General features: G+C 40.4%; 2 protein-coding genes across 2 annotated transcripts in view; one reads left to right on the forward strand and one right to left on the reverse strand.

Moving 5' to 3' along the window:
- Positions 1–176: 176 nt before the first annotated feature.
- Positions 177–17,134, reverse strand: chordc1b (cysteine and histidine-rich domain (CHORD) containing 1b). The gene is made up of 11 exons (XM_080779975.1): positions 16,937–17,134; positions 13,372–13,421; positions 13,220–13,276; positions 11,140–11,300; positions 9,943–10,043; positions 8,193–8,251; positions 7,426–7,496; positions 6,642–6,747; positions 2,748–2,867; positions 2,245–2,307; positions 177–1,658 (listed from the first exon to the last, which is right to left on the reverse strand). Exons 1-11 carry the CDS (start codon positions 16,998–17,000, stop codon positions 1,482–1,484), a joined length of 1,029 nt encoding a protein of 342 aa, XP_080636101.1. The 5' UTR covers positions 17,001–17,134; the 3' UTR covers positions 177–1,481.
- A 2,579-nt stretch (positions 17,135–19,713) lies between these two features.
- Positions 19,714–23,064, forward strand: part of fat3b (FAT atypical cadherin 3b) — a gene marked incomplete at both ends in the record, with an annotated part of 105,817 nt that continues 102,466 nt past the window's right edge. Inside the window, one exon of the mRNA XM_080781087.1 lies at positions 19,714–22,659. Within this exon, the coding sequence (XP_080637213.1) occupies positions 19,714–22,659 (2,946 nt within the window). The remainder of the gene's footprint in view (positions 22,660–23,064) is intronic.

The following is a 23,064-nucleotide window of genomic DNA, read 5'->3' on the forward strand; positions in this document are numbered from 1 at the left end:
TAAGTGTAACGAAGCAATAGATCTACAGTAGGATATGATAGCCAAAGCTGTAAGTTTTATGTACTACCTGGGATTCGAACCAGGGTCTTCCATGGGTGAAACCAACCATTTACTGCTCGGGCAGGAGACGATCGGCGCCCAGAGCCTAGGTGGGGTTGTTGAAAGGGCCTTTCTGTGTGGAGTTCACATGTTCTCTCCATGTCCCCTAGGGTAGGTATCCTCACAAAACACATGCAGCCAGTAATCCATGTTTCTAATACTGCCTCCCCCTCGTCAGCCAGGGCACCTGATTGCTTAAACAAGAAAGTTATGGAAATGACCATCCATAGGATCAAACAGAGAAATTCAGGGTTAAAAACATTAGTTTTAACATTTCAATGCAAAGGTTTATTTATTTTTTGGTAAATTGGTTCCTTAATAACTTCACCGTCATTTCAAGGCCATTATTATAACCTTACATTGTAGACATTCAAATCTAACAATTAAGCCATGCTGAATATTAAATTCTACTATTTTATATATCTTTGTTCATAAAATGTACCATTCATTTTAAAGTAGGACTATACAGTATAGTTTTTATCTTACAGAGATCAGACCAAGTCTTGGTCTAGCTGGTCTCTTGGAACACCATTTATTCAGAAACCAAAATCATTCAGTATTTGAACAATGGAATTGCTCATGTGTAACTACACAGCTCACCTTTAGCTGACAACTTAATAAAGAATCTTGACTTTAAACTGACAAAAAAAGCCCAAACCAAACATAATTAGTTAATTACACATCATTCGATTCAATAACCAAATGGTGCAACAATAATCCAGAGATTTAAAATTTGAGAATAAAACCAGAGATTGGAATGCAAGAGATAACCAAAGTCAAAGAATACAACTTTTAAAAGTGCTAAACGTGACAAGCAAATGGAAATGTACAGATACAGATTACAAAATGACTGTTGTTTCTGTTTTACAAAACATGGTCGAAAAGGTCTTCATGGTCTGGCCAAGCCACAGATAATTACTATACTGAAATATGTGGTACTCCTATAAGTAGCAGTTGATTTGCAGTACAGTATGGTGGTGGTTACAATCCCGCTTTCAGATTTGATGGAATGTCTCTTAATACAGCTCATTGCTCATTTGGTAGTTTATCTTAATTCACTATCACAAACAAGAGCCGTAAAACAAATGAATTAACACAAATTGTAGCACCATCATGTAGATACAAAAGCATTTCAAAGTTATCTCCAAACAGGTGGACCAAAAACAATCATAGGGGAAAGACTAATATTAAAGTGACCTGGTCACGTTGATACTGTACATCACTCCAGGACCATGAAGGATGACGATACTGTTCCTGTCTGAGAGAGAGAGAGCAATGATAGCGAAGATAAATGTGACCCTCAGGAGATGAGGGGTGAATGTGTACAGCCTTGATTTTCAACTAAAATGTACATTCCTTAATTAACGGCTTCGTCATCACCATCAGTCATCGTCCTCGTCGCTGCTCTCGTCCTCTTCGCCCTTCTTGTCGTCCTCCTTGGGCGGGCTGACGGGGGGAGGGAGGTCCAGGCGAGCCCAGTGCATGGGCTCAGACTTTTTCAAGGCAATCTCGATCTTGGCAGCCATCATGTTCACCACGCTTTTGCTCACGTCAATTACCTATAGGCGTGATGTGGGATCGGGGAGGGCAGAGAAAGAATATGAAAAAATGAAAATGTTAACCCGTCAATGTTTATCCGACCTACCTAAAATTTGTAAAAAAGAAATGCCGATTACAGATTAATGTCACATCGCAACCCACTGCGAGCTTGTAGATAGAGACATCTTTGATAATAGATCATTTTGTTTAATCAATTTGTTTATCTTCTTTGTTTATGTAAGTCATGTTAAAGCACATTCATTTCAAGGAGCCTCAAGGGACAAGGGGCATTATTAGCCAGAGTTTTTGCATAATTTCACAGTTCCAGTCCAATTTCAATTCAAAAGCAATTAGGCCTACTTATCATGCTATAATTATGAGTGACTTTGGAAGTGTGTGACACAATAAAATTTCAATTCAAGCAGTATTTTCTTCCCTCTTTTTCTAAAATAAAAACACTTCCAACATAAGAGAATTATTATTACAATGCTTTCGAATTTAAAACATATCAAAGGACTTATTTAGTTTTTTTGCTTCATTTAGATAATTAAGATTAAGATGACTGCCATTACACAACACACGGGGCTCATATCCTACAATACTTACTCCCCACAAATTGACGTTCTGCTCAAACTCCTTCTCGGCTTCAAACATGATGTGAATGTTGAGCTGTGGGAGAAAGAGGCATCAATTAAACAGCAGGATGGTGAAGGTGAGCCAATGAAACAGACCATACAGATCCATGGAATGGAGCACAGAATAGTCATCTCCTCAACAACAACAAAAACACCCCATCTCCCCCTGGAAAGCTTGGTGAAGAGTATCACAGAATTCACATTATGTTATCATCTTTAGGCCCCACACCACTAAGACATTAGTATCCGCTTTTTGTAGTGACTTGAGACAACTTGAATTATATGCATGTGACTGAGGAATAGATCAGGCATCCTCCATACAAGTAGAAACAGCTGTTATCTCTAGCACTCCTTGAATGCATTGCTAAAACCTGACTCAGTCGTAGCAGTTTGTCAAATTACTACTTCTATTTTAATTACACAGTCCCCCTCGCCTCTCCATGAAAGCTTGAAAACAGAACAGGTGTTCCTCACCGTGATGCTGTTTGCCTCCACATAGCTCAGCTCTGGGTTGGCGTTCTTGGAGTAGATAGTGATAATGACCTGGCTCCCAGTTTGGTGCCAGTCAAACCGACATGGGACCACCTTCTTACCCTGCATCCAAATCACAAACAAAGAGCCAAGTATGAGAACATCTTTACATACAGTATGATTACAGGCAGCCTTACATAAAGCATGAGGACAGATTTACATGTGATATAATTAGACAGCTATCTCAATTACATTTAGGGAGGGAATGTTATCGCCATTTGTAACCTCACCCTCCGCTATTCATTGTAGCCGAATCGGGAGCAGTACTGTCTGGCACCTGCCATTGGGGGTTCTTCCGGGTTGAATGGGAAAACATGGCACATGCTGACTAAATAAGCTACTTAAAGGGACACTTCACCCTTTTTGCAAAAAGATATATGTTAATGATGTTTAGGAGCTTTAGAACACTTTCCTGGGCGTCTTTATGTGTGTAATATGTGGTTTTAGATATTTTAGATTGTAGCAGTGAGCCTGTTGTCTCTGATGTCATGGACACTGGGCTCACTTCCTTCCTGGACTACATGTTGTCTCAGTAAGACAGCTCTCCCCCTATCCACAAGGAGGAGCAGTGCACCAAAGAATTATGGGAATTGTAGTCCAGGAAGGTAGTGAGACCAGTGTCCATGACATCAGAGACAACAGGCTCACTGCTACAATCTAAAATATCTAAAACCACATATTACACACATAAATACCCCGAGGAAAGTGATCTAAAGCTTCTAAACGTCATTAACATATATTTTTTTGCAAAAAGGGTGAAGTGTCCCTTTAAGCTACTTGGTTGTTTCACCCCAGCCTGAAAAAATTACTTCTCTGAAAACCTTTAAACATCTGTAGAGTCCTCCACCATCGGTGTATGAATGTGTGCGTGGGTCAATCTAATGCACAATCTATGTAAAGCGTGTTTGGATAAAAGCGCTAAATAAATGCAGCATTTACCATATGAGAACAGCTTTACATTATGATAAGTTATATATTATTATTAGAGGTTTACGCTATGACTGCTTTACATGTATGTTTAAAAGATAGGCCTACTTTGAGGGCGACCGCTGGCCTAGCGGTCCAGGCGCATGCCTGACAGCATGTTGCCGGTTCGATCCTCGACTACCTTTGCTGCGTGTCATTCCCTGTCTCTCTCTCCACTATATCCTATCAATATTTGACTGCAATCAATTTCATCCATTATACCGGTAGTCATGACTATAACAATAAGTAAAACTAAAAACAAATAAAATGTATTATTAAAAAGACAGCAATAACAAAATAGACAAACGTCTGTGTTGTCAGAGTAGTATTACTATCTATGAATATCTGGAAATTACAGATACATTTTACATGATCCTATATCACCATACAGAATGGACTGGTTATATTTTATAGATAAATACTGAACTTCAGGTGAAGTTTTTGTGTAAAATTGACACACACAGTAACAAGTTTAGATTGGACTTACAACGCTACTGTACTGTCCACACTGTGAACAATATCGAACACTGACCACTAGGTGGAGTTAGATTGACATGCTCTAGCTTTCACACCACACGCATGCCATGGGAGAACAAGGAATTTCCCTAGTGGCTTGGGCTGCTGATTGGTTTGCACTGCAGTCAGAAAGCCTGGATGATACAATCAGTCAGATCTGGCTACAGTCTCCCCAATAGTATGAAATCTGCCTGTCACAACACAAGATTAGTTCCAAGTATAGCCAATCCAAAATTGCTATCACAAGACTGAAGTGAACGCAGCAACAGTCCAGCCATAGCAAGGTTCATGTGGGTGCTAAATCGATAATAGTGGAAGATGGACAGTGGCAATGTAGGAAAGAGAATGAGGATGAAGAAAAGTCCCTATATAATCCTTGATTATGCAGGGTAAAATCCTTGATTTTGTGATGAAATATGGAGGTTTTTATGTGATTTATGCCGTGAAATTGCACGAAGTTGTGAAATATGCGGAAAATTGTGAAATAATGACGAAAGTTGTGAAATATGCGAAATATACAAAAAGTTCTGAAATATGCTGGGTTTTATCGGTTGAAATATGCGGGGCATCGCAATTATGCGCCCTTTTTGAAAAATTATTGACCTCTGCATAATCTGCACAAATCTGGCCGATGCTGTAAATTATGGGATCACATGTTTCTGGAGGTTCTAATAAATAATCATTGAGTTGTGTGCCTTTGAGTGGTGAAAGTGCTCCACTGATTGACATGAAACTGACAGCTATCAAGCATCAACCAGACAGCCTACCACATGTAGCAAACTAAATGTAACACCAAAACATTATATGTGTGTGTGTGTGTGTGTGTGTGTGTGTGTGTGTGTGTGTGCGTGCGTGCGTGCGTGCGTGCGACGAGACGACAAAGTAATGTGAAGTGAAAGATGTTTTTCAACTCGACTCTCTAAGCCTTGTTATTGCCATGATGACAATGTCATTGCACGTTGTCATAGCCTCCATGCGTATTACACGATTAGGTCACTACTAATACCCCACTCAAGCGTATTGAGTGGGATGCCCATATTCAAATTGTAAATCCTGTGGCTGGCAGTAGTTATCTGTGGTATAGTGGAATCCTTGGAATGTCGAGTTATATATTTTGCAATCATACTCCAATATACAGTAGAGCACATAGATATTTATAGTAACAGGGTCATTACAGTGTGAATTTATAAGTTACAGTACTACATGCGTATTGCGTAAAGTCTTATTATGGTATTTGCTTGTTATCCATGTGGTCTGTTGTGTTTAGTGTCCACACGTGTTGTGAGTCATAGCAAATACCATTCACATGCCTGTTAAATAACTTACTGTATACGGTAAGTCTGTTTTTGTCAAAAAAACATCACTGCCAAATGTTTATCGCTGGTGTGTGTCACTCCAACCCTCTGCGTAGGAGTAGAGGCTTGTATAAGGAAATAATTTCCATTTCACTGTTTTCTGCTCCAAAAACAAAGCTTGTGATAACATTTTAGGTGCGAAGTAGTCCATGCAGTTGCTCAATCTCAATTAATTTGAACTCTACAACTTTTAATTTAAAACTTTGTTATCAATATTAGATAGTTTCCATAGTGTTATAATGGAGTCGGTTTCTGTCAATCTCAAGTGGTGTAGTCACTGTAGTGTGTCAGTCACTGGTGAAACAGTGGCTGATTGCCACCTACTGGCAAACTAAGCTAATCATTTGCATAAAGTTGAGCCGATATATACTGTCCTCGCCTAGAAAATGAATGAGCAAGCCAGCAGGGGCCTCGCTCTGCATACAGGTAAATGCACCATAACTTCCAAAGCCTAGCTATTGTCTTGATGAAGACTATGGATAAATAGTATACATTGTCATTTGTCACTGTGTTTAACATAGGCTCATAATTTAGAAATTAACATGCAACATAATTCACCAAAAAGCAGGAAATTAAGGGCCGTATCTTGCATCAGGGGCACTTATCCGTAATTTGGGGATTTAGCATTGTTTAAGAGGCGTGCCCACGTAAAATGTGCCATCTTGTGCCAAAGCCTAAATCCTAAAAACACCTCCGCTAAAGCGTAGCAACACGCCCATGACAGCACAAATACCAGTGTCGGCAAAATAGCCCTTAAGGTGGTTGCACACTGGACGCGTTTTTCGATGGAGAAACGCTGCAAAAAAATCCGAAAAACGCACCCTGTGTGCAGGGACCTTAAGTCTTTTAATGCAACAAAATATCCTTTCCTAGGACGCCATTAAAATGTGGCCTGACTGGGAGCTAGATTCCCTGGTCTGCATGATTTTCTCCATCTACTCTGCCCCTGCATACACAAAAACACAAAGTCACTCACTGACAAACCATGCAGCACACCCACCGTATCTTTTTTCCTCCATATATGTGTCCCCTTGGTGCAGCCTTCTTGGGAGAGGAAGGTATCAAAGTCGGATGTTTTCCTCTTACAGCAACTCCAGTACTTCATCCTGAGGATGCAGTTTTAAAGCTGTCAATATTGGTTTCCTTTTAGTAATTCATAAATACTAGAGGCCCCAATGTTTATTTTTCCACATATTGCAATTGCTGGGTGAATACTAATTAAGTGGAAACTGATTTTGTAACTTTATATTTCTGCTATACATTTACTACTTTGTGTTTCTTTGTTCCAAGAAGATGGCAAATACTGCAGTGCCCCCCTGGTGCAGTCTTTGCTGTATGTACTTCTTATAACCATTTAACCATCACCATCTCTCTCATGCCATTTCCTGTCTCTCGCCACTGACACTATCAAATTAAGGCTAGAAAGACCGCTCCAAAAAGCTACATACATACAAACTGTCACAATCATGCAACCGATTTGTAAACTTAGAATGTTACACTGCTTCAAAATTAATTTGATTAGGAAGATATCTGAAATAAATGTGTAAATCACCATTCAATAGCACATGTTTAAGAACTGTATCAGACTGCATCCTATCGCACCTAATTGAATGGCACCATATTATCGTTCTGTATTAAAATGTATCATACATAAATCATATCGTAGTCCATGAATATCGAATAGTCTTACATGGGACCCATACAGTGGAGGTTAAAAGGATTTAATTAATTTTAAACATTAATTTTCTCACATTTTTTAGACCTGCCAGCCTACGTATACTAACCCTTCATGGAAGATAGGAAATCCAACATGGTAGGAGCACACCTCATCGTTGCTCGCCGGCCCTTGAAAGCTCTGGAGAAGATAGTAAACTATTAGAGGAACAGCACAGTATTTTCTAGGCCTGTCCTGATCCGATACCTAATTTAGATTGGATATCGGCCCGATATCAGCAAAGAAAAACTGGATCAGATTGGTCTGCAGGAGAAATATCCAATCCAAGCCATCTGATCCAGTAACCTATTGGTTAATAATGCATGCATGGGTTTCTCTCATAACCTACTTAAATTACCTAAATGAAGTAACAACGCAGCAGTATCCGAGTGAAAAGGTTGGATTGGGACAGCCCTTGAATTTACAAATTCAAATGCAATCAATGAAGGGTCAGCACACGCAACAACTAATTATTGTGTTTTGTATACCAACTAAAGCACTATGTACTGCATCATTTCAGTTAACCTGACCCCAACCTCTTTTGAGAGTATGCAATTCCTTTTTGCGTCAGACAAATTCTGCTGTGAAACACCTGGTTGGCTGCAGAAATTATTTCACTTTTGAGTAATTTTCAGGATGGAAATTTGCTTAGAAACGGTCATCTTTCCATGAAGGTTCAGCAAGCTGGAGACTTTAGTCTATTGCTCATATATTGCGATTATTTAATATTGCTCCAGTGTTGTGGGTATAGTATAATACAATGAAAAGACAGAAAAACGTTTTCACACCTACTTGGACACAATTATTCAGTGCATTTGGCTACTTGTGTTCACCTACTTTATTGCAAGCTGAATTTTTACAGCATGTTCCAATCTTGATCTCGTCACTATCTTCCTCTGAAAAAAGAAAAGAAAATGTCTGAATAATGTACATACTGGACATCTGGCATTTTAAAATAGTACTATATAATCGTATATTTTACATTTCTGCCGACCATTTTACAAAGCATACAAATGCTATTTCTAAGAAAGCTATCGGATTGCATTCAATTAATTGAAGTGTGATAATCAACTTGCAGAGACAGGCTTGAGATAGGCAACTGAATGATGAAATTGATCCCTCGTTACTTATTTTTACATTATCATGGCATTTTAATGCATTTGAAAGCACAGATTGTGAGAAGTCCACCTGGAAATAGTTCTTGGAGAAAATTGTGTCCATGACCATGACATAAAGCAGCTCAAAATGCTCTGTGATGGCAGAAAGTCCTTTATTCTTTTAATGCGATCTTAGAATGCAATTTTAGATTAGACGTATAACTTGCACAGCAGCTATTTTTCTTCCCCACAAATGCAGCATATTGACTCATCCAAATTCACCCACTGCCCCACATTGCCTGGCTTAACGCCTACATTTGTATTGGTAACATTTTGACCAAAGTTAGGTCAAACTACCTCCAACTGCTTGCTTCTTTTATGTCTGTCTTGTGTGTAACTGTGTATACGGTTGTGACCCATAAATGGATCCAGAACCACTGTTTGGGAAACAGTGTTCTAGATGGCTCGCCCCTTAAAGGGACACTTCACCCTTTTAGCAAAAAAAAATATATCAATGACCTTTATAAGATTTAGAACACTTTCCTGGTGTTATTTTTTGTGTAATCTCTGGTTTTAGATATTTTTAGATTATCCGAGTGGCACTGACATCAGTGCCACTCGGATAATCTAAAATAGATTACACAAAAATAATGCCAGGAAAGTGTTCTACATCTTATAAAGGTCATTGATATATATATTTTTGCTAAAAGGGTGAAGTGTCCCTTTAAAGGAACCATGTTGTAAATTGGTTCGTAATCATTAAGTATCAAACTCAATTGGACAGTCTGTTGTTCCATTATTATTGTTATTACTGGCTTTGACTCTGACACCCTTGCACATGGACTACTATGTACACTGTAAAATCTTGACATATACTCAATGTTGAAGCCTGTTGACAATATTGATATATTCATTCACATATTCACTGTTAATATTCTGTAAACTGTATCCATTAACATTAATGCAACAAAAGCTGTAGTCATTAATATTTTCATTGGCTTTTGGATCAATAAAGGATTATCTTATCTTATCTTATGTTAAACACTGTTATAGTACCCGTTTCAAGGGGCTTTAGAGGCCAACAAGGACAAGAAAATATTAGTTGAGGAAAATAAAAAATTAACCACAGGAAGGATCCCAAAAGTGGGGACCTGGAGCAAGGGTGGACAGGCGTGCAATAGCTGCCAAGTGGCCAAATTAGTTATTTTGTGAAAGCCTATTTCACACTCTCTTTAGTTAAATTAACACCAAGTATAATTGTCATGGCAGTTTTGGAGCACACTCTTGTCCTTGCCGTGACTGCCGTCTTTCACTCAAAGGCCATGGTTTGGCAGAGACAGGGCATATTCCCAGCGGCGATCTGCCAACTGCCAAAGGAAGCTCATTCTTTAGTTTCACTTTTCAAAGTTGCCCTGGATAGATAAGAGTCGACTTTCATCTAAATGCTCAAGATGTTGACATTAATGACAAATCCTACAGTATGTCCTCACCTTTCTTCTCTACAGTGTTATCAGACAGCTTCAGTTTCTCCAGAGCTTGCTTCAGAGAATGAGAGATCTTGTGTTGAATTCTCACCATCGGCTCATCAGCACTATAAGGATAGAATTGGTCTTTAGAGCATTGGCAAAAAATAAATCTTCCCCTCAACCCCGCTGTGCAAGCTTTTGGTACCAAAATGTATTTGCAACGGCCGGGATTCGAACTCGGGTCTCCCGTGTGAAAGTCCAACATCTTAACCACTAGACCAAAGGGATATCCCTACATATGGACCGGGGGAGATATTAGATTAGACTTTTAAGTCATCAGGCTGAGGCAGTGTGAGCACTCGGATACGCTCACGCCCCTTTTGACCTCATCCCACGGCCGGGGGAACCTTATCCGGGTCACATCATTTTCTTTAATCTTTTCTGTTTCCGTTGGTGTTTCTAATCTGTGTGTGCATCCCTATTTCTTTCTCTATTCTTTTTTATAGCCCGAGTCCCGTGGTGGGAGTTCAGTTTGGTCAATATTAAGTAGTTCCGTTCATTTTGTGGGGGGCACTGGGGCCACGCAGTAAAAGTAAACGTATCCACACATTTTTCCACAAAAATGGATCCACAAAATAACATAATTTGTATTGTTGACCTATTTCTAAAATATTAGCATAGCTTTCGTTCAACTTTGACCGCTCTATCACATGGAAAAGAAATTTGGGCGTAGTGATATGGACACAAAAAACATAGTTTCCTGTGATAGAGGGGTAAAAAATTAATGAAAGTTGCACAAATATTTTAGAAATAGGTCAACAATACAAATGAGGTTAGTTTTGTGGTTTGATTTACTTTCAATGCGTGGCCCCCCACAACATGACCGGAACTACTTAATATTTCACCAAAACCAGAGCAGAACTCCCACCACAGGACTCTGGCAATCAATAATACAGTTGCAACCACTATATTTATGGCAAGTATTTAATACAGCTTAAGTTCAAAGAATCTGAACAATCCCTTTAAAACGCCTTCTGAAACCTAACCTACGGTTTCTGAACTCTTATTCAAAATGTATAATAACAACATGTAGCAACAACTAATGAGACATAGAGGTACCTCCTGGATTGAAAGGTACAACAACTTTTGGTTGCAAGTGCAACAGGTCTAAATTAGTTAAACAGTCTTAAACAATAAGGATGGTGTCTCCGAGATCGGTACCTTGGTCTTGTTATAGCTGTTATAGGCTTTGGTGTAGAGATGATATACTCATTAAATTTAGGTTTCTGTTCATCTATTTCGTTATTTTCTCCTGATGATTTTACGTCGGGCTTCACCGGCTCTTGTGGCTTCTCTTTGTTGTGGGGACCTTTTGTACAACCCTTACATTGGGGAGAAAAGAGCAAAGACATGTTATATGCTGGGGCTGTAGAGTAGAGCTGACGCCGTTATACCTAGTTAGGGAAAATTAGCTTAAGCTGTGGCAAATCTGGAAAGAAAATGCTTACCACTAGCTTTCTTCACAGATGTGTTCATAAAGGTGTCTACTATCACAGAAAAATGTGTTCCAAGCCAACTCCCTTGGGAAGCTTTGTGCTGAATCTGTTCCAGCCATTACCTTTCAGTCAAAATGACTTCCTGGCCATAAAATTGACTGCTTTTGTATGTCCCAAACATGCGTAATAACTATTAACTAGTATGTCACCTTTGTCACCAAGCTTCCATCCATTCTCCAGTATGTACAGTATGAATGGAAGCTGCCAATCTCTGGTCTGGATATAATCTCGGAGAGAGTGTTGTGTTGCTGCTCCTGTTTTTGGGGGCAGTTTTTCAGTTTTGATACTCCCAGTCCACAAAACTTTTGTGCGATTTCCCATGGAACATGAACTTGAATAGTTCACAGCTGGCTGTGATGATGTCCTCCTTGTTGGCTTGGATGTCCAAAACTTCCATAGCCCTCTCCACTTCAGTCTTGCAGAACTACTACCGCTACTGGGAGTATCAAACCAGAAAAACTGCCCCCAACTACAGGAGCCGCAGCACAGCACTCTCTCCGAGCTTATATCCAGACCAGAGATTGGCTGCTGCTGCTAAGTCCATCACTGGATGTACAGTACATCCAGTGTACCACCACCAAGCTTCCATCCATAATCCCCATCCATAATGTACTGGAGTATGGATGGAAGCTTGGTGACAAAGGCTATGAGTCTGTACCGTCAATGAACAGACCCCATCACACCAGACTATCTTCTGAAGTTAGTCAGTTGCAACTATGAGGGGGAGTGTACTACTGTACACACTGCATTTTAATGCACAGTGCATTTCTGCTTGTGGTAGACTACTAACTGCCATGACAAATATTGCAAGAACAACAAGCTAGATGACAAGAGCAGTGAGGGAGATGCCAGGGAGTTGGAAAAGTAGAGATAGTTGTATGTTTATTCATATTTGTAATTATTGTTTACAAAAGCATACTTACATTTTAGCACCTTAGTTTTTTATTATGTGTTGATCTTTTATATTGTGATATCATAGAGCCATGAAATTTGGCACATTAATTTCCCCCTTATTTTACCGTTAATTGTTTTAAAGGTGTGACAATAAAGTCTTTCTGATTCTGAAAAGAATAAATCAGTTAAATCCATTAAAGATTGTCCATCTACTTCTGTTTCAACAGTTAGTTTCAATTAAGATGTGTGATATATTAATAAAATGCTTTTTATATTTTAATATGCCCCCCACACCAACGGAAAAGAAAACACCATAGACATCCATTGAGATATGTATAAAATGGATTACTAGTTATTATTACATTATTTGTATGGACATACAACATTTTATGGCCAGAAGTCATTTTTACTGAAAATGAACGGAATGAATGGTTGGAACGGATTCAGCACCCAAAAAAACCCCTATTTACACACCTCACAAGCTGATATTGGCCAATTTTAAAATGTCCTGCTGTTAGCCTATAGGCCCTCCGTGTACCCCAACTTTGATTGGCTCCCATAAAGTTTCCCAAGGGAGTTGGCTTGGAATTTTCTTTTAGTAGACACCTTTATGAACACATCAGTGAAGAAAGCTAATGGTAAGCATTTTCTTTCCAGATTTTCCATAACTTAAGCTAATTTTCCCTTATTAATAGCACAAGAGTGATAATGTTAATCAGTATCTATAACAACTCTATACTAGTCTAAGACAACACAAGCTAGGTAAGCTGGGGAGAGGCCATATTATGAATACAATCTAGTTTTAGTCCAGAAATATTGAGAGACGATACAAAGGGCTTCTCAGCACTTACAGTGATGCTGAGAAAGTCTGAAAAGTCAGTGGTTCTTCTCTTGCAGCACGACCAACCCTTAGGAGAGAGACAAAGAGCACAGACGTTAACCTCAGTCACAGGCCAGCAGCCGATAAAGATATGCTAGCATGAGCATCCAAATCGTTTTTTACCTTCAAAGCATCATGGAACACTGGGACTCCTGGGTGGAACGTGCAAGCATCTTTGAAAAGATGAGAAGACTGGTTATTGTTACTAGAAGACTGGTTAGTTTGATTAGACTGAGCTGCTTTGTTGTTAACAATATCCCAACCCCCATACAGTACTTGGCTCATTAGGAAAAATGTGGTTGGAATCCAACCCAGATACTATACCATCCACACCCCTTGCCCCTTACTTTTATACATGTTTTATTCATAATTTGTATGTGATATTCTACCATCTTTAGGTTTATGTAGTTCCTGTGAATAATTTTGGGCAATTTGTCACATTCTAGAGACCTACTGTATGCACACATCCCATTACCCCCAGCTGCATAGTCTGGAGGAAATGTTCATGTTTTTGCACATAAATATCCTTTATGTAGCTTTCCTAGTTGCTACTCTTAATGCACATACATTATAGTACCAATAATCTGACTTATTTTTTTGAGCTGCTTTAGGCATTTTGCTTAGATTTTTAGTACACAGCTGTAAAATACTTAATATCTATTGAAATGCCCAAATTTCCCCTTGGGCATCAATAGAAGTTTGATCTAATCATTTTCATAGGAACGGCATAGCATGGCAGGGGGGCTATTCTTGTTTTGATGATGCTCAATGGCAAAATAATCAGTATTATTAAATGCAAATAGAACACCCTTCAAGATAAACCCAGAGAAAACTCGAGAGAATGCCTCACTGTATTGATGAACTTCAAGTTCAAATATATCATGGAGGGGACAATCAAATTCCTATATTCATGAGTTTGCTTTTTGAATTATGCATGTTTTGCAAGCTTTAGCGTAAAGTGAAAAGCTAATAAATATTGTATCACACAAACACTGTTTGTGTACATAGTTTCCTCAAATATTAAGGCTCTGGATGTTATATTAAACCCTCAGCTCAGAATTGATCAACATGCTCACAATAACTTCGTCCTGTCAACAAAAGTTGTGTACTGTAGTGGATCAATAAATTCACTGAGCTCTCCCCTGAGCCACTACACTAGCCTATTTTTGGGGGGAATGAGACATATATAAGCTAAATGGTTAATATAATCACATAAAGAGTACTTGCAATGTAAGTACTGGTCTGTTATTGTATACAAAGATTACTAACATAAACAAACCTATAGCATAGCATAAATACAGAATAATAAATTATATACAGTATATAATATTTTTGATGGGTGCTAGCCCCTCCTATATACAGGTTTGTTTTTAGTTCAATGTTTGTTTTAAAAACGCCATTGACAATGAAGGGAAAATGTACGCCATATTGTCTCTTTATTGTTAATGGCATTTAATGTTTGTACCGTTTGTTTTACATCACCATTACATCACCTAATCAACATGAGTTAGACTTTAATATATTTGCGCCCCTCACTTCACACAGGTGTGATTTTATATATATATAATAAAATAATGTATATATATTTATAAATAATAAAAACATGAAAATAACACAGTCTACTGGTCTGGTGATCTATCAGGTGAGTCAATCACTACTAGAGAATAAAACCAACACTGCAATTGTTGTTGTTGTTAATTACTTGCTATTACCATCATCATTTTCCTGGTGATGAGTTTCTACGATTATTAAAGTTTGTCTCAAAGATTGGGGGATTAAGATGAAATCGTACAATGATGAGCAGAGTCGGCAGACCTGCTATGCTAGCCCTAGAATGGCTCTTGTTGTTTCATATAGTATGTACAGTATTTCACATAGAGAGCCATAGAACGGTCTGCTTAACTTCTGTTCGGGTTCCAAATTGGCGGCCTAAATGTGATAAATGCTCCGTTTGTACTCACCCATTAAATTATTCGTGATGTGGAGTGAAATATGGTCCTCTAGTTTTATATCCATGTGAAAGTTCTGGCACAAAACGTGTATTTAGTCAATTATCTCCACTTTTTCAAGAGATGCACACTGACATCTTTCTCTCCGGGCGAGGGGGGGCCGGAATGATCGATGAACTGATTTTACGAATACGTCCTGTTTACCGCAGACGTCATCACCAATTGACCAGAGCCAATTGACCAGGGAAACATAAAGTTTGGGTCACACAATTGGCACACTATCGCAAGGCACCTGCCAATTGTGTGACCCAAACTTTTGTGTTTCCCTGGTCAATTGGTGATGACGTCTGCGGTAAACAGGACGTATTCGTAAAATCAGTCCAGCGATCATTCCGGGCCCCTTTGCCCGGAGAGAAAGACATCTGTGTGCATCTAGATAATTGACTAAATACACGTTTTGTGCCAGAACTTTCACATGGATATAAAACTAGAGGACCTTATTTCACTCCACGTCTTTAATGGGCGAGTACAAACAGAGCATTTATCATATTTAGGCCGCCAATTTGGAACCCGAACAGAAGTTAAGCTACTGAGGTTAAGGTTAGGGTTAGGTTTAGGTGTAGGCGGTCAATCACAGCGACTGGCCAGTCACAGCACACACCCTCTACGGCACTCTGTACTCAACCCGAGGACGGAACCATGCTCGCGGTGCTATGGGCTATAGTTCCAAACATAGGAACTATCCCATTGAGATAGAATCAGCACTTCCGCATTCCATTGTTACAATGAGAGTTAACGCTGGTGTCGCCACTCTCGGCCGACCCTGTAACACACATCCTGTCCCAGGAAACTGGCATAATAAAATACCCTAAATCCTGATTCCCCTAATAACAACACGCCATAGTTCATTATCAAATAGTTATTAAACACGTACATCATAATGACTGAATACGGTTTCTGATCAGGGACTCAGCCGTCCCTGACCCTACATCAGTACAGTACTATAGCAATTTCGAGATGGTCAGAAGTCACCCGAGTTACAGTACACATAGCCCTGAAACATGACTGCCATGATGATTATCATGACAGTCATGACGTATCTTCACCCTATTTTTGGCACTCGCTGCATTTACAAGTTTTCCGTATATATAAACATTCAGATTTCAAATATAAAGTACTCACATTTTCTCCCACGGGTGTTAGTTAGTAGCAGCCCAAACGCTAGCACTGCTGCATCCCGCGTTGTTTAATAAAAAGCATTTTTGTCCGAGCGCCCCGGCTACTTTTTTCAAACGGGGTTCGTTTGGGAAATCCACAGTTGCACACCGGGAGCTCCACAGTTGCACACCGGGAGCGCACTCGCCTATTAGTCTGTATTGGCAGGGCGGTCAGAGTACATATATCGAACACACCGAGTGCCACCCTCCTCCCGACCGATAGGGGCGCGTAGTTGAAAGCCAATGGGAAAATAACAGCTCGGATAAAAATGCTTTTTATTAAACAACGCGGGATGCAGAAATTCTAATCGCTGGATCTGCTACTAACTAACACCCGTGAGACAAAATGTGAGTACTTTATATTTGAAATCTGAATGTTTATATATACGGAAAACTTGTAAATGCAGCAAGTGCAAAAAATAGGGTGAAGTTTCGTCATGACTCTCGTATGAATACGAGAGTCATGAATCATGGCTACAGTACACACAATGCTAGTAGGAAACATTAGCTAGCGTCACTCACCATCAGGGTTATTGTCTGTGTCAAACCGCTGCCCACAGGCTTTATTATAACACAAAACTGACATAGTGCCGTGGAAGGTGGTTAACGGTTAAACAAATTAAATAACCTAAAAACCAGCGAAAGAAATAATGCAGAGAGAGATGAAAGAAAGCTCAGAGAGTTCTGTTGGCCGATACTATCCACAGACTTCTGGTTGCTGCATTGGTAGGCTGTGCTGTAGATCCCATAGCCGCAAAGGAAGGTCGCGCCACGATTGGCTTGTTGGTTGTCAGGCAACCGCTAGTGAACTGGATATGTTTTAGCCAGCAACATTTTGAGTTTTAGAGTATAAAATCTAACTTTCCCTTTTTACCTCCTTTATGATGAATTTCTGTTCTGTTCTTTGGCTATATAGAAGTGTCTATTTGTACGTCTCTAAATGTTTTGATGAATTGAACAAGGTGGACCCTCTTGTAAACAAGTGTAATGCTTTATTGGGTCGTCCACTCACAGTTAACAGTCTTGAGTTGTGCTTTAAATGTACTGTAATTCTGCAAACTGTTAATTAATATTTCAATCAATCAATCAACTTTTGAGTTGTTGGAACCAAACAGACAATAAGTATGTCGTTAATACTTAACCATACATAATGTCAAAATGATATGAACAAAAACAAACGTAAAAATTGAAACGTTATGAATTGTAAAACGTTGTTTGCTAGAAGAGGACATTTCTGATGTTTGATGTGATTCAGTTGTCCGGCAACCACGTAGCCAATCATAGCGCGACAGTTCTTCTGGGGTATGGGATCTCCTTTAGAATACCCGTGCTTCTTCCGTCTTCCGGGTGTATTCGGTTACACTCGGTGAAGATCGGAGCATCCAGCGACCGTCCTTAGCGTCCTATCCAGCGGCAAGCCAAGTGAGCCAACCCACCCCGTCCCCATGTATCAGATTCAGTCTGTCTGCATAGTGCATGTCATGTCCATCACTCCACAGCAGCCCACAGCTGACAGACGGCTTGAAAACTTGCGATAAACATTTTTTAAGTTATTTTATGCCAGCTTGCTGTCGGTCAATACGAATGTCTGTCCTTTCGCGCCAGCTTACATTTTGTTGTGTTGATAAAGTCTTAATATTTCTCCCTCTCAAATGTAAAGGATAGGCTCTGGTAAGAACGGGGCTTTACTACAGAGATAGTCTACAGTACCTTTCCATGCATGGTCTTGCATTGCAATATAGGTTAGCCTGCCCAGCTGCCCTAGAGCTTGCAACATATGATTTGCTTTGCGTGCGCGGTTACGCGCTGTATGAATTTTCCACTTACCCGCCGGCGCCGAGTTTCGAGCGAGTGTGCTGGTTTCTCTGACCAAGCGGCTGTCTATTAAAATGATGGGAAAGCCGCACATCGCACTGGCAGTGCTTATGGAGGTTTCTTCTCAAGGTAAGACACACATGTGATTCTTCATGAGTGACATTGAGATGTCATTATGCAGGACAGGTGTCTGCACGCACGACTGACCCTACTCCCTGGATCTGCATGGAAATGCAGAAATTCACAGCATACAGTATATCCGAGCTGCACGCATCGAGAGTGCTGTGAGGTGCTCATGGTGGTCTCTTTTTTACTATTTAATTTAATTATATTCTAATAATCGTATAGATTAATTAACTAAAGGTTTGTTGCAGAACGTATGTTTGCTATACCTGTTATTATTTCCAGGTGACATAATCTATGTGTCATCTGAAGTTTAATGTGGAACTATGTTGGTGTTATTGCCTATTAGGTTACATTCTAGATTATTACCTGTGTAAAAGAAAAAAAACGTGTTTGCTTTGGCAGATATAGGCTGTAATTTACAGATTAAAGTTGTAATATTATTTTATAATTACAAATAATCAGAAGTTTTAAGTAACTTTAGGCTAATCATTTTTGTCATTGTTGCACAGGAAAATATGGTTTTGGACCAATTTCCCATCTACAATCATTTTTTTAGTCTATGAAGTGAAAGTGGTTATTTTTACTTCATGGTCAACTCTACTCTACTCTACTATTTTCTCACTATGGCAGCTGCTAGAATCCCAAATTTACACCAATGTGATGGGGAAAAAATAAGTAATTAACATTGTCTACCATAGAGGACGTATTTATAAGGAGGAACGTTATCGAAATAATGCTTATTTAGCTTTGTAGCTGCACTATATATGCCCAAGTATACCTGAACATGATGACTTGTAATGATGTTGTAGTTCATGTTACATGCTGCATGTTATGTAATGTATATCTATTTTTATTTTATGTTGCACAACCACATTGGAAACAGGTGTTTTATTATGCATTATGCTGAGTTTAAGTAAGTGTTTGTGTTTGCTCGTATTTCTTTTTCCAACATCTAATCAAATCAGACTTAGTATTATTATGAAAATAATGACGGCTATATCTCCAAATTGTAGGGCAATAAGTATGTAAGTCATTAATATTATGAGAAAGGTTCTCATTATATTGAGATACAGTACAGTCATTTTTTCAGATATTATTATTTCGATAAAGTTTCTCATGTCTTACAGCATCTCTCTCTTTCATCATGTTGAAATGGGCTTCTGTATTACATTGCCAAAAAATATATATATAATTTGTGTCTTGTCTTCTCATTGAAAGAGAGTCGTATACTTATACGCACAGTGCTTGCGGTGCATAATACAGTGTTTAAGAATGTGTTCTAATAACATGAGATCTATTCCAGTCAGTGAATACAGTGCTCTTTATTCATTCTAACCTTAAGGTGACTCAATCATGGAATGGTGATGAGGGATAATTCACAGGACATCATGCTGCTTCTACTCCTCTGCTTCATGCTGTCCTTCCTCCCAATCCAAGCCCAGTTCTTACAAGAGCCCAGAGCCATACCCGGCCTCCTCCTCTTCACACGGCCTGAGTATAATGCTTCCATCTTTGAGAACTCTGCAGGTAGGACCTACGCCAGGAGCGAGGTAAAGATGGGCATCACTATTGGGCCACCTCGCTCTTTAGACATTCGATATTCCATTGAGTCTGGAGACAATGAGGGAATCTTCCAGGCTGAGGAGCTTGTAATGGGAGACTTTTGTTTCCTCCGAATACGCACCAGTGGCGCCAGTGGGGCTATCTTGAACCGAGAAGTCCAGGATAACTACACACTGACTGTGAAGGCATCTGCCCAAGGAGGCCTAGAGGCATTGGCCTCTATCTTCATCAAAGTCCTGGATACCAACGATCTCCGTCCTCTGTTCTCCCCCACCTCCTATTCCTTCATTATCCCTGAGAGTGCACCTCTGGGGTCCAGCATCGGACGTGTAACAGCTACGGATGCAGATGTAGGCTCTAACGGACAGTTCTACTACTTCTTCAAAAACAGAGTGGAGCTCTTCGCTGTCCATCCTACCAGCGGCGTGATCACCCTGGCTGGTCAACCCAGAATGGAAAAACAAGACATGTTTGAATATGAGGTGCAGGTGGTCGACAGAGGGATGAAACTCTATGGGAACAACATTGGCATCAGCAGCACCGCTAAACTGCTTCTCATTTTTGAGCAGGTCAACATGTTCCCTCCTGTTCTCCGTACAAACGCCACCATGCCATCATGGTCGGACAAGGATCCCACCTATGCAGTGGTGACTGTGGAGGACAGGGACGAGGGTGTATCTGGGGATATAGAGTGGGTGGCTATCATTGAGGGTGACCCATTGGAACAGTTTGTGGTTGACAGATTGCCTGGAAGTAATGAGTACAGCATTAAAACGTCTGAATCTGTGGATAAGTTCCCCAACAGTTGTAACTTAACGCTTCAGGCTAAAGATCGGGGGAAGCCTCCAAAATATTCCAATGTAGAGGTTGTTCAATTATTGGTGAAAATCCCTGAGCCTGTGCTGGTGCGATTCGAAAAAGATGTTTATGAATCCAAGCTGAGTGAAATAGCACCACCAGGCACCATTGCAGAATTGGTGAAAATTTCCCCTGAGCCTCTCAGAGTCAATTACAGCATCAGCGTTCCCTCAGATCCGAGCTACTTTGATATTAACCCTTTGACCGGTGTTATTATGACCAAAAGATGGCTGACAACAATATCACAGGAGGTTGTGGAAATGGAGGTGGTTGATGTTGTCAGTCAGCTACAAACAAAGGTCAGAATCACCATAGAGGATGCCAACGATAACCCCCCAGCATTCGCCAGGTCTTTATATGACATAGTTGTCAACGAAGGTTTGTCACTGGGCACCATCATTCTTGTGGTGTCTGCTGTGGATAATGACAAAGGAGACAATGGGCGTGTAACCCACACAATCACTGGTCCGCAGTCTTTGCCATTCAACATTGACCAGGACACAGGAGAGGTGAGGACCATTAAAGAGCTAGACTATGAGTCCTCTGTGGATATCTACACATTCACTGTGCGGGCCTCTGATTGGGGCTCGCCATACAGAAGGGAGAGTGAAGTTAATGTCACAATTCGCCTGCTGAATGTCAACGACAACCAGCCACTTTTTGAGAAGGTGTCTTGCCGAGGAATGATAGCCAGAGATTTCCCTATTGGCAAAACTATCCTCACCCTGTCAGCAGTAGACATAGATGAGCTGGGAATGGTCAATTATATGATACAGTCAGGGAACGAACTGGATTACTTCAACTTAAACTCTGACACTGGGGCATTGACACTGAAGCGGTCTCTAGCCGCGGTTAATCTAAAAAGTGGTATGTTCAACCTGAAAGTAGTGGCATCAGATGGAGAGATCATGTCTGAACCCACATTTGTCAATGTGTCTGTTGCGAGGGGTAGAATGCCACCCAGAGGATTCAGTTGTAAGGAAACGATGGTGGCTGAACTTTTAGCAGAAAAGATGCTTGCGAAGGCCTCTGCTATGGCCAAGGATACAGTGAATGAGGGCTACAGCTACACTGACACCTTCTCTGCAAACAAACAGCCCCCGCAGTTTGAAGCCTTGCCTAGCAGTATTCTTGTGGGGGAAGACCTCACTTCAGGTGCGAGTGTGATTCAGGTGAAGGCACGAGACAGTGACACAGGCTTCAGTGCATGTGTTCTCTACTCCATATCTGACGGTAACAATGAAAACAGCTTCAATATCGACATGGAGACTGGCTTGATAAGCTTGCTGCAGCCGCTGGACCACGAGAGAACGGACAGTTACTTCCTCAATATCACCATCTATGATCAGGGCATCCCACAGATGTCCAACTGGAGGCTGTTAACTGTGATGATCAAGGATGCCAACGACAACGATCCCCGATTCTCTCAGGAGGGCTACTCTGCCGTTGTCGCAGAGAATACCCCCGTCGGCACGGAGGTGATGGCTGTGGCCGCGTTTGACCAAGACGCGGGTCAGAATGGACAGCTGTCCTACACGCTGCTGACTAGCGTTCCTCAATTTGGCATAGACAGAGAGACCGGAGGCCTGTTTGTGGCCAGCCTGCTGGACAGGGAGGCCGTCCCGACATTCAGCTTAAAGGTTGAGGCTAGGGACAAGGCAGAAAGAGGCACACAAAGGTCCTCTGTGACTACTCTGACTATCACCGTGAGTGACATCAATGACTGCACCCCGACTTTCATCCCCAGCAGCTACAACATCAGAGTGCTGGAGGATCTCCCACCAGGAGCTGTGATCACCCGGGTGGACGCCCAGGATTCAGACCTGGGTCCCGGAGGGCAGGTCCAATACTTTTTGGTGAATGACTTCAATGGCACTTTTGAGGTGGGTGATAGATGAACATTCAGTTGCTACTGTCTGTTTCAATGTTGCATCATGTGTTGTTTACCTGCATTGACAGTGAAATGGGGAATTGTAATCATTGCAGCATGCATTGTACTACTGCAGTGGCTTTCAAAGTGGTTAAAATATATTTCTAGGGTATGGTATTTGCCTCTCTATTGGAAAATGAGGGCACATTATGTAATAAATATATATAATTAATGAAAAGATAATTTATAACATTTTGCATACCGGTAGTTTTATATATTGCATTGATAATGTGTGGTTGTCACAAAATCCCAAGGCACACCTGGAGTTGTCTCACGGCACACCATCTGGGAACCACTGCAATTTATTGTGTGGAGAGCATTTTCAATTCAATTTAATTCTGTGTACATAAGTAACCAT

This window comes from Protomyctophum bolini (genome assembly GCF_963924005.1).
Source record: "Protomyctophum bolini genome assembly, chromosome: 13".
Lineage (NCBI taxonomy): Eukaryota > Metazoa > Chordata > Actinopteri > Myctophiformes > Myctophidae > Protomyctophum > Protomyctophum bolini.